At 42.0% G+C, this 12,107-nt stretch overlaps 1 protein-coding gene across 1 annotated transcript; it reads left to right on the top strand.

The window, feature by feature from the left end:
• Positions 1-102: 102 nt before the first annotated feature.
• On the top strand, positions 103-2,185 carry LOC107227618 (carbonic anhydrase 1-like). The gene is made up of 4 exons (XM_015668818.2): positions 103-333; positions 405-539; positions 662-1,015; positions 1,413-2,185. The coding sequence occupies exons 1-4, from the start codon at positions 318-320 to the stop codon at positions 1,652-1,654; spliced, it is 747 nt and encodes a 248-aa protein (XP_015524304.1). The 5' UTR covers positions 103-317; the 3' UTR covers positions 1,655-2,185.
• Positions 2,186-12,107: the final 9,922 nt, after the last annotated feature.

Genomic DNA, 12,107 nt, shown 5'->3' with positions numbered 1-12,107 from the left:
GAACTATTATCAGCTGTTTGATCTGCACATATGATGGATCTTCTGTTCATTGAGATAGCTGCACGATCAAATGCAGTGTCATACGCCGGCCAAAGTCAACTCAATTATCCAACAGGATATATTACACGCGTAATTTACCAGCAAACTCGTTTCGTCGAGTGGGCGATGGCCAATCGATATCTGAAAGGACCTGAGCGAAATTCACGTGTTAACCGTCATTTGCATTTTGCCGTTTTTAAATTTAACCGGTTTTAAATTTCACTGAAAAAAATAGAGCAAAATAGTACCTTGGAATCAGAATCACTAGACAACCAAATATGAATAATCAACCCAGTAAGTTGATTATGATACAGCGGTGATTTGTGGTAAATATTAATTAAGTGTTATTCACTGTTACACCAAAGGTAGGAAACAGTTGGGTCAGTCCCCTATAAATCTGGATGAAGAGAATGTCATCGGGATCCAGCTCCCACCGTTAATCATGAGCGGACATTGGAGCCAAGATGGCTACACCACGCTCGTTAACACGGGATCAACTGGTAAATACTTTTATAACCGGTTCACGAAGCTATTTTCACTTGCAAAAAAATCCCTTCGATCATCATTGCGGCACAATGCCCTTCACCAAATCAAACCCTGATCATTTCATCATCCTACGCAGCACGTATCACCCTTGGGGGTGAGAGAATTCCAGCAACCATTCGCGGCGGGCCTTTCGGAGACGACGTATATCAACTCGACGAAGTCACATTTCGTTGGGGTTCGGCGGACTGCATGGGAGCTGAGCACACGTTAAACGGCACGTGGTTCACAATGGAAGCCCAAGCCCTTCACTGGAATTTGCGATATGGTGCTTTGGAGAAGTGTTGGGACAAGCGAGATGGCCTTGCCATTTGTGCCTATTTTCTTCAGGTTTATCAGCTACCAGCCTGGGAGGAGAATCCCCTCTTCAGCAAAATCACTGACAACTTGGACAAGGTCATTCAGCCCGGAATATCCGCGAAGATAACTCCAAGTATCTGTACAACTTTTTCAATTATACGTGTATTTTTTTTTAATCCCTCCTTCTTCACTTTCCTACGTCAAAACAGACTAACACAAATCTGTCCTAGTACATTACCATTGTACTATAAACACTACGAATTCACTACTGCGATTTCGTATGATCAGAGCCATTTCTTTATTTCTACCTCTGAGGAAAACGTGTTGTAGTGTTTTTATTCATAACTTCGTATAGAATGGGACTGTTAAAGCTCATTATCGCGTTTGAGATACGTAGACTTGGATATTTGGAGATATGTGTATACAACAACGTCGAAATCTCATTTATCTTATTATTTTATCAAATATAATTATCAAATCACGCTTGCTCTTTCTTAGGTTTACCAAGTCAAACTTTTCTGTACATCTAGATTCGTTGTGCTGGATGAGGCAGGCCTGCCAGACACCGGGATACTACACGTATCAAGGCTCGATCACAACGTCTCCGTATCACGAGTGCGTCACTTGGATAATTTTTCCGGAGCCTGTGAGGATATCCGAACATCAGGCAAGGATGTTTCGTAGTTTACGGAATAAATATGGCAGCTGCATACGCGAAAACCATCGGCCCGTTCAACACCTCAACGGACGAACAGTTTACTATGCTAGTTGATATGGAACAGGCTATTCCACTACAGAAAAATGAATTAGGCCTTGATTAGTTTCTTCTGAGCACTAAATGTTAGCCGACCACGGGAAGTTGACCATCGACTTATTTCCAGTGTAATTATACCTTGGAAGATCGCGAGAACACACATACGATCTGAAATTTTGCAGAGTTCAAAAATATGTAGCGGTTGTGTAATCGGCGGTTGTTTGACCTCATATAATTCACTGCGATTGAGGTGAAATTTTTTCGTGTTACAAACTGGAGCAAATACATTTTATTACACTTCGACCTCCATCAGAATAATTCACTTGATACAATGGTTAAGATGATATTGATAAAAACAGCAATTACGTATGTATGGTGGATTTTTTATTCTCAACCTTCGTACTTGCGTTTAACCTAACTGTTTTGGTCTATGGATACGTGAATGTGAGTCGGAAATCGAAGGTCCTCGCATGACTTACATTCATTCAATAATGATGCCTGATTGCGGTTTTTGCAAATACTTTCTGAACGATTGTAATCAATGAATTATTTCAGTTCTGAAGTACATACCTATTATAATTGTTATTCCATATCGAATCATGTTCTGATGTTTGCAAATTGTAGTTATGATGAATAAAAGTTGTACCCAAACTCGTATTGAGTTGTCAATAGCATTTAGTTTATTTCATTATAGAATAAACGATAAGCGTGTTGACTACTATTCCATATTTTATTCTGCTTACCGAAATGAGAGCTGACCGCATCAGAATATCGAAAAAACCGACTGAGGGACGATTTTGAAAATCGGAGTATACGTAAGTTTGGGCATTGGACATTGCAGATCAGGTGTCAACTTTTTATTAGCGTCCAACAAAATAGTAAGCATGCAATTATTATACCTATACATCGGTCGTAGGGAGCCAAGCTAAAATATAGATTCCAAGACAGCTGGAATACCGATTTCAGTTCCTCCAGCAACAAAACGTGACCGTTGTAATTTGAAGCCGTTCAGTGAGTACTAAAGTATTTACTCCACACTTCGATGTTGACTGATATTAAACTAAAGCCTGGATGAGCATAGATAGTAAATACCTGATATTTGCTGAACACGCTTTTTTGGCCTCATCTCTCAATTTGCTTTTTCCTTTACTTTTACCTAGTCGGAGACCTTTCCTTCAGGTTGTACTTGGAAAACGTCAAACTCAATGCTAAACTGAATTTTTGCACCTTGTTTGAGACCTACTTTTAGGCAAAAACAGTGAGGATTTTGGATACTCTCCATTTGGATTTTCGATGAAAATTCGACGATTCTGAATACTACGGGAATGAATTATTTGATAAACTACTCCATCATAATTTTTCTGAAGAAATCGATTGAGCGTAGTCCCATTACGCTGCAATTAACACATCGGAAGTTACGGCCTAACAACAATGAATTTTGTTCCTCATTGTTCTGCGAATTATCCTACGCTCTTTTCCTTGTGTTTTCTCGGTTCCTCGGGGTCCGATTGGTTAGGAAAGGGTCACAAGAATCAAAAATCTAAGACCGATAGTTTTTCAGCGAAAACATAGGCGTGAAGGTAGGGCTAACCTCCTGCTTTTATCGTTGACCGAAGAAGATGAAGACAGTTGCCCTAACGGGCATTGGTGTGACAACCGTAAATCGCTCCGTGAGATGTTCCAACGGTAGAGTTGAGAACTTATTGCAGAACATCAGAGAGTTACCGATTTCTACATGATGCTGGCTGCATTCACCTTCCAAGTAACGCAGTCTTCGCAATGGTGAGCCCAAGCCAGTACTTAGCCGGTGTGTACTCATCGAGTTTAGGCGTTACCGAGTTGTCGGCGATTCAAGAAATTAATTATGAGAATATACTTCTTCCGAAATTCGTGGCAATACAGTGATTTAATTAAAGTATAGGTACCCGAGAGAAGAATGTACACGCAGATCATAAATAATGATAAATCAGATGTAATAATGATGCAGAGACCAAAAAATATATGTACGTATATGCGGTCCATGTACGATATTAATATGTACGACCCGTTTACGATTAATACGTGATGCATACTATGAATTTTATAATTTTCCAGGAGACAAACTAGATTATCTACAATAATACGTCAATAATATGAAAATAGAAGAATTATTCATTTCGAAATGGGATTCTATTCGACACGCGCTCGATGTATTCCATAACATTAATATTCATAATTATTCCAACAACATTTGCTCTGTCGATCTTGAATTTTCGCAGGCGTAGAATCGAAAGGCTGTTTTGGCTGGTCGCAAGTGAAGTATCTACGTTGGGTAGAGAAACACAATTGTTTTTCGAAAAGTGTTGGTATGGAAAAAAATTCAGAGTAACTGTAATGTATCACGGATGCGCTAATTTTGATCCAGATGAAATGGATGCTCCGTATATGAGACAGTATTTCATGCAGTGTCCTGATTTAAAGAACTGAAAAAGTGATAGGGAGAGAAAGAAGGAAGCTTCTTAACACTTCGAGTGTATTTTAACACACATTTGAAAGATAAGAGCAAAATTTTTGATCATCCAACTGTCGCAGAACGGCAGCGTTATCAGCTGACCCGTTAACTGAAGGATTCTTCAGTCAACGGCTGACCATCGAAGGGCCTGGCCGCTTGAGTCTGGAATCGGCAGGAGAGGTAAAGTGCGTATTTCTTGTATGAAATGTGAAAACTAAAATCATTATACATCGTATCGTATCATCATACATCATACATCGTACATCGTACATCGTACATCATACATCATCATACATAGTATGAAAGGTCGAAACCAAAGTTTGGATGTCGGATGTTCAGAAAGTGACGTCACCAATTCAAAATCAGCTAGCCGAATTCCTCAGTCTGGAAACAACCGCGCAGTAGAGCGGACGGATGAGAGTCGCGCTCCGCAAATTTCGAGTACCGGGTTCTCAACCTCTCGGATCCCGCGCTTCAGGTCCGCTACGTATTTCGAGTACCGGGTTCTCAACCTCCCGGATCTACAATAAATTATTTCAATTCGTTTTTCGCGCAAGCCGAAATTCAGTAGCTGTCAGTCCGCGAATAAAATTTCTCGACTTCCAGGATAAGCGCTCCGTGGTTCCTGGTTAACGTTTACAATAAATTATTTCAATTCGTTTTTCGCGCAAGCCGAAATTCAGTAGCTGTCAGTCCGCTAATAAAATTTCTCGACTTCCAGGATAAGCGCTCCGTGGTTCCTGGTTCACGCTTACAATAAATTATTTCAATTCGTTTTTCGCGCAAGCCGAAATTCAGTAGCTGTCAGTCCGCTAATAAAATTTCTCGACTTCCAGGATAAGCGCTCCGTGGTTCCTGGTTCACGTTTACAATAAATTATTTCAATTCGTTTTTCGCGCAAGCCGAAATTCAGTAGCTGTCAGTCCGCGAATAAAATTTCTCGACTTCCAGGATAAGCGCTCCGTGGTTCCTGGTTCACGTTTACAATAAATTATTTCAATTCGTTTTTCGCGCAAGCCGAAATTCAGTAGCTGTCAGTCCGCGAATAAAATTTCTCGACTTCCAGGATAAGCGCTCCGTGGTTCCTGGTTCACGCTTACAATAAATTATTTCAATTCGTTTTTCGCGCAAGCCGAAATTCAGTAGCTGTCAGTCCGCTAATAAAATTTCTCGACTTCCAGGATAAGCGCTCCGTGGTTCCTGGTTAACGTTTACAATAAATTATTTCAATTCGTTTTTCGCGCAAGCCGAAATTCAGTAGCTGTCAGTCCGCTAATAAAATTTCTCGACTTCCAGGATAAGCGCTCCGTGGTTCCTGGTTCACGCTTACAATAAATTATTTCAATTCGTTTTTCGCGCAAGCCGAAATTCAGTAGCTGTCAGTCCGCTAATAAAATTTCTCGACTTCCAGGATAAGCGCTCCGTGGTTCCTGGTTCACGTTTACAATAAATTATTTCAATTCGTTTTTCGCGCAAGCCGAAATTCAGTAGCTGTCAGTCCGCGAATAAAATTTCTCGACTTCCAGGATAAGCGCTCCGTGGTTCCTGGTTCACGCTTACAATAAATTATTTCAATTCGTTTTTCGCGCAAGCCGAAATTCAGTAGCTGTCAGTCCGCTAATAAAATTTCTCGACTTCCAGGATAAGCGCTCCGTGGTTCCTGGTTCACGCTTACAATAAATTATTTCAATTCGTTTTTCGCGCAAGCCGAAATTCAGTAGCTGTCAGTCCGCTAATAAAATTTCTCGACTTCCAGGATAAGCGCTACGTGGTTCCTGGTTCACGTTTACAATAAATTATTTCAATTCGTTTTTCGCGCAAGCCCATATTCGGTAGCTGTCAGTCCGCTAATAAAATTTCTCGACTTCCAGGATAAGCGCTACGTGGTTCCTGGTTCACGTTTACAATAAATTATTTCAATTCGTTTTTCGCGCAAGCCGAAATTCAGTAGCTGTCAGTCCGCTAATAAAATTTCTCGACTTCCAGGATAAGCGCTCCGTGGTTCCTGGTTCACGTTTACAATAAATTATTTCAATTCGTTTTTCGCGCAAGCCCATATTCGGTAGCTGTCAGTCCGCTAATAAAATTTCTCGACTTCCAGGATAAGCGCTCCGTGGTTCCTGGTTCACGTTTACAATAAATTATTTCAATTCGTTTTTCGCGCAAGCCCATATTCGGTAGCTGTCAGTCCGCTAATGAAATTTCTCGACTTCCAGGATAAGCGCTCCGTGGTTCCTGGTTCACGTTTACAATAAATTATTTCAATTCGTTTTTCGCGCAAGCTCATATTCGGTAGCTGTCAGTCCGCTAATAAAATTTCTCGACTTCCAGGATAAGCGCTCCGTGGTTCCTGGTTCACGTTTACAATAAATTATTTCAATTCGTTTTTCGCGCAAGCCGAAATTCAGTAGCTGTCAGTCCGCTAATAAAATTTCTCGACTTCCAGGATAAGCGCTCCGTGGTTCCTGGTTCACGCTTACAATAAATTATTTCAATTCGTTTTTCGCGCAAGCCGAAATTCAGTAGCTGTCAGTCCGCTAATAAAATTTCTCGACTTCCAGGATAAGCGCTCCGTGGTTCCTGGTTCACGTTTACAATAAATTATTTCAATTCGTTTTTCGCGCAAGCCGAAATTCAGTAGCTGTCAGTCCGCGAATAAAATTTCTCGACTTCCAGGATAAGCGCTCCGTGGTTCCTGGTTCACGCTTACAATAAATTATTTCAATTCGTTTTTCGCGCAAGCCGAAATTCAGTAGCTGTCAGTCCGCTAATAAAATTTCTCGACTTCCAGGATAAGCGCTCCGTGGTTCCTGGTTCACGCTTACAATAAATTATTTCAATTCGTTTTTCGCGCAAGCCGAAATTCAGTAGCTGTCAGTCCGCTAATAAAATTTCTCGACTTCCAGGATAAGCGCTACGTGGTTCCTGGTTCACGTTTACAATAAATTATTTCAATTCGTTTTTCGCGCAAGCCCATATTCGGTAGCTGTCAGTCCGCTAATAAAATTTCTCGACTTCCAGGATAAGCGCTACGTGGTTCCTGGTTCACGTTTACAATAAATTATTTCAATTCGTTTTTCGCGCAAGCCGAAATTCAGTAGCTGTCAGTCCGCTAATAAAATTTCTCGACTTCCAGGATAAGCGCTCCGTGGTTCCTGGTTCACGTTTACAATAAATTATTTCAATTCGTTTTTCGCGCAAGCCCATATTCGGTAGCTGTCAGTCCGCTAATAAAATTTCTCGACTTCCAGGATAAGCGCTCCGTGGTTCCTGGTTCACGTTTACAATAAATTATTTCAATTCGTTTTTCGCGCAAGCCCATATTCGGTAGCTGTCAGTCCGCTAATGAAATTTCTCGACTTCCAGGATAAGCGCTCCGTGGTTCCTGGTTCACGTTTACAATAAATTATTTCAATTCGTTTTTCGCGCAAGCCCATATTCGGTAGCTGTCAGTCCGCTAATGAAATTTCTCGACTTCCAGGATAAGCGCTCCGTGGTTCCTGGTTCACGTTTACAATAAATTATTTCAATTCGTTTTTCGCGCAAGCTCATATTCGGTAGCTGTCAGTCCGCTAATAAAATTTCTCGACTTCCAGGATAAGCGCTCCGTGGTTCCTGGTTCACGTTTACAATAAATTATTTCAATTCGTTTTTCGCGCAAGCCGAAATTCAGTAGCTGTCAGTCCGCTAATAAAATTTCTCGACTTCCAGGATAAGCGCTCCGTGGTTCCTGGTTCACGCTTACAATAAATTATTTCAATTCGTTTTTCGCGCAAGCCGAAATTCAGTAGCTGTCAGTCCGCTAATAAAATTTCTCGACTTCCAGGATAAGCGCTACGTGGTTCCTGGTTCACGTTTACAATAAATTATTTCAATTCGTTTTTCGCGCAAGCCCATATTCGGTAGCTGTCAGTCCGCTAATAAAATTTCTCGACTTCCAGGATAAGCGCTACGTGGTTCCTGGTTCACGTTTACAATAAATTATTTCAATTCGTTTTTCGCGCAAGCCGAAATTCAGTAGCTGTCAGTCCGCTAATAAAATTTCTCGACTTCCAGGATAAGCGCTCCGTGGTTCCTGGTTCACGTTTACAATAAATTATTTCAATTCGTTTTTTGCGCAAGCCCATATTCGGTAGCTGTCACTGCGCTAATAAAATTTCTATAACTTTATAATCTTCTCATAATCTTTTTGGTAAAATATGTCGATAAATAAATTATATTAAACCTTGCACATTATTTTTGATTTGTTCTCTCGCTGGAAATATTTATTAGTATTCGAGGTATAACTCGAGGTGGTTGGCGGTGGTTGAAGGTGTTCGGAGTTGGACGAGGAGGAGGACAGGAAGACAAGGAGATGAAGGTGGACGAGGATTTGTGCTCGGTGAGTAAAACACTTTTATAATATTTGATGGCAATTGTAATTATATTTGATCTAAAATATTTCAAACTAGTCATGTTTACATTAAATTATTTCAATTCATTTTTCGCGCAAGCACATATTCAGTAGCTAGGAATAAGCTTATACAATTTATAACATTATTAAACAATTAATTAATTATATTAATCTCTATACAATATTTTGGATGTGTTCCTATACTGAAAATATTTACATTACATTATTTCAATTCATTTTTCGCGCAAGCACATATTCAGTAGCTATGAATAAGCTTATACAATTTATTCTACTATCAATTAATTAATTAATTATATTAATCCTTACACAATATTTTTGATGTGTTCTCATACTGAAAATATTTATTACTATTCCAGGTATAACCCGAGGTGGTTGGCGGTGGTTGGAGGTGGTCGGAGGTGGACGAGGTGGACCAGGAGGAGGACGAGGACCAGGAGGAGGACGAGGTGGACGAGGAGGAGGCGGGGTGGGTCGTGGGAGAGGAGGGGTGGGGGAGGGGGAGGGAAGGGGCAGAGGTGGGCGGGGAAGGGGGTGAGGTGGGAAGGGAGGGGCAGGGGCGGGGGAGGGGGAGGGGGTGGGGAGGGGAGGGGCGGGGGAGGGGGAGGGGGGCGGGGGAGGGGGCGTAGGGGGGGTGGGGAGGGGCGGGAGGGAGGGAGGGAGGGAGGGAGGGCGGGAGGGAGGGAGAGAGGGAGGGAGGGAGGGAGGGAGGGGCAGGAGGGAGGGGAGTGGAGGACGGATGTCCGTCAGAATTAATAGAGCAGTACACACGCCCGCCCTCCCCGGCCCTCCCGCCCTCCCTCCCTCCCTCCCGCCCTCCCTCCCTCCCTCCCTCCCTCCCGCCCTCCCGCCCCTCCCCCTCCCCTCCCCCCTCCCCTCCCCGCCCCCTCCCCCCCTTCCCCCTTCCCCCTTCCCCCTCCCCCTTCTCCGCCCCTTCCCTTCCCACCTCACCCCTTTCCCCGCCCACCTCTACCCCTTCCCTCCCCCTCCGCCGCCCCTCCTCACCCACGACCCACCCCGCCTCCTCCTCGTCCACCTCGTCCTCCTCCGGGTCCTCGTCCTCCTCCTGGTCCACCTCGTCCACCTCCGACCACCTCCAACCACCGCCAACCACCTCGGGTTATACCTAGAATAGTAATAAATATTTTCAGTATGAGAACATATCAAAAATATTGTGTAAGGATTAATATAATTAATTAATTAATTGATAGTAGAATAAATTGTATAAGCTTATTCACAGCTACTAAATATGTGCTTGCGCGAAAAATGAATTGAAATAATGTAATGTAAATATTTTCAGTATAGGAACACATCCAAAATATTGTATAGAGATTAATATAAATAATTAATTGTTTAATAATGTAATAAATTGTATAAGCTTATTCCTAGCTACTGAATATGTGCTTGCGCGAAAAATGAATTGAAATAATTTAATGTAAACATGACTAGTTTGAAATATTTTAGGTCAAATATAATTACAATTGCCATCAAATATTATAAAAGTGTTTTACTCACCGAACACAAATCCTCGTCCACCTTCATCTCCTTGTCTTCCTGTCCTCCTCCTCGTCCAACTCCGAACACCTTCAACCACCGCCAACCACCTCGAGTTATACCTCGAATACTAATAAATATTTCCAGCGAGAGAACAAATCAAAAATAATGTGCAAGGTTTAATATAATTTATTTATCGACATATTTTACCAAAAAGATTATGAGAAGATTATAAAGTTATAGAAATTTTATTAGCGCAGTGACAGCTACTGAATTTGGGGTTGCGCGAAAAACGAATTGAAATAATTTATTGTAAACGTGAACCAGGAACCACGGAGCGCTTATCCTGGAAGTCGAGAAATTTTATTAGCGGACTGACAGCTACTGAATTTGGGGTTGCGCGAAAAACGAATTGAAATAATTTATTGTAAACGTGAACCAGGAACCACGGAGCGCTTATCCTGGAAGTCGAGAAATTTTATTAGCGGACTGACAGCTACCGAATATGGGCTTGCGCGAAAAACGAATTGAAATAATTTATTGTAAACGTGAACCAGGAACCACGGAGCGCTTATCCTGGAAGTCGAGAAATTTTATTCGCGGACTGACAGCTACTGAATTTCGGCTTGCGCGAAAAACGAATTGAAATAATTTATTGTAAACGTGAACCAGGAACCACGGAGCGCTTATCCTGGAAGTCGAGAAATTTCATTAGCGGACTGACAGCTACCGAATATGGGCTTGCGCAAAAAACGAATTGAAATAATTTATTGTAAACGTGAACCAGGAACCACGGAGCGCTTATCCTGGAAGTCGAGAAATTTCATTAGCGGACTGACAGCTACCGAATATGGGCTTGCGCGAAAAACGAATTGAAATAATTTATTGTAAACGTGAACCAGGAACCACGGAGCGCTTATCCTGGAAGTCGAGAAATTTTATTAGCGGACTGACAGCTACCGAATATGGGCTTGTGCGAAAAACGAATTGAAATAATTTATTGTAAACGTGAACCAGGAACCACGGAGCGCTTATCCTGGAAGTCGAGAAATTTTATTCGCGGACTGACAGCTACTGAATTTCGGCTTGCGCGAAAAACGAATTGAAATAATTTATTGTAAACGTGAACCAGGAACCACGGAGCGCTTATCCTGGAAGTCGAGAAATTTTATTAGCGGACTGACAGCTACTGAATTTCGGCTTGCGCGAAAAACGAATTGAAATAATTTATTGTAAGCGTGAACCAGGAACCACGGAGCGCTTATCCTGGAAGTCGAGAAATTTTATTAGCGGACTGACAGCTACTGAATTTCGGCTTGCGCGAAAAACGAATTGAAATAATTTATTGTAAACGTTAACCAGGAACCACGGAGCGCTTATCCTGGAAGTCGAGAAATTTTATTCGCGGACTGACAGCTACTGAATTTCGGCTTGCGCGAAAAACGAATTGAAATAATTTATTGTAGATCCGGGAGGTTGAGAACCCGGTACTCGAAATACGTAGCGGACCCGAAGCGCGGGATCCGAGAGGTTGAGAACCCGGTACTCGAAATTTGCGGAGCGCGACTCTCATCCGTCCGCTCTACTGCGCGGTTGTTTCCAGACTGAGGAATTCGGCTAGCTGATTTTGAATTGGTGACGTCACTTTCTGAACATCCGACATCCAAACTTTGGTTTCGACCTTTCATACTATGTATGATGATGTATGATGTACGATGTACGATGTACGATGTATGATGTATGATGATACGATACGATGTATAATGATTTTAGTTTTCACATTTCATACAAGAAATACGCACTTTACCTCTCCTGCCGATTCCAGACTCAAGCGGCCATGCCCTTCGATGGTCAGCCGTTGACTGAAGAATCGTTCAGTTAACGGGTCAGCTGATAACGCTGCCGTTCTGCGACAGTTGGATGATCAAAAATTTTGCTCGTATCTTTCAAATGTGTGTTAAAATACACTCGAAGTGTTAAGAAGCTTCGTTCTTTCTCTCCCTATCACCTTTTCAGTTCTTTAAATCAGGACACCGCATGAAATACTGTCTCATATACGGAGCATCCATTTCATC

This window comes from Neodiprion lecontei, chromosome 1, assembly GCF_021901455.1.
Source record: "Neodiprion lecontei isolate iyNeoLeco1 chromosome 1, iyNeoLeco1.1, whole genome shotgun sequence".
NCBI lineage: Eukaryota > Metazoa > Arthropoda > Insecta > Hymenoptera > Diprionidae > Neodiprion > Neodiprion lecontei.
This window is presented reverse-complemented; position numbering and strand designations above follow the sequence as displayed.

Bases quoted from the DNA above. Each gene is read 5' to 3' on its own strand.
- LOC107227618 (XM_015668818.2), top strand. The intron at 540-661 runs GTAAATACTTTT...CATCCTACGCAG, and splicing joins CGTTAACACGGGATCAACTG to CACGTATCACCCTTGGGGGT. The intron at 1,016-1,412 runs GTATCTGTACAA...CTGTACATCTAG, and splicing joins ATCCGCGAAGATAACTCCAA to ATTCGTTGTGCTGGATGAGG.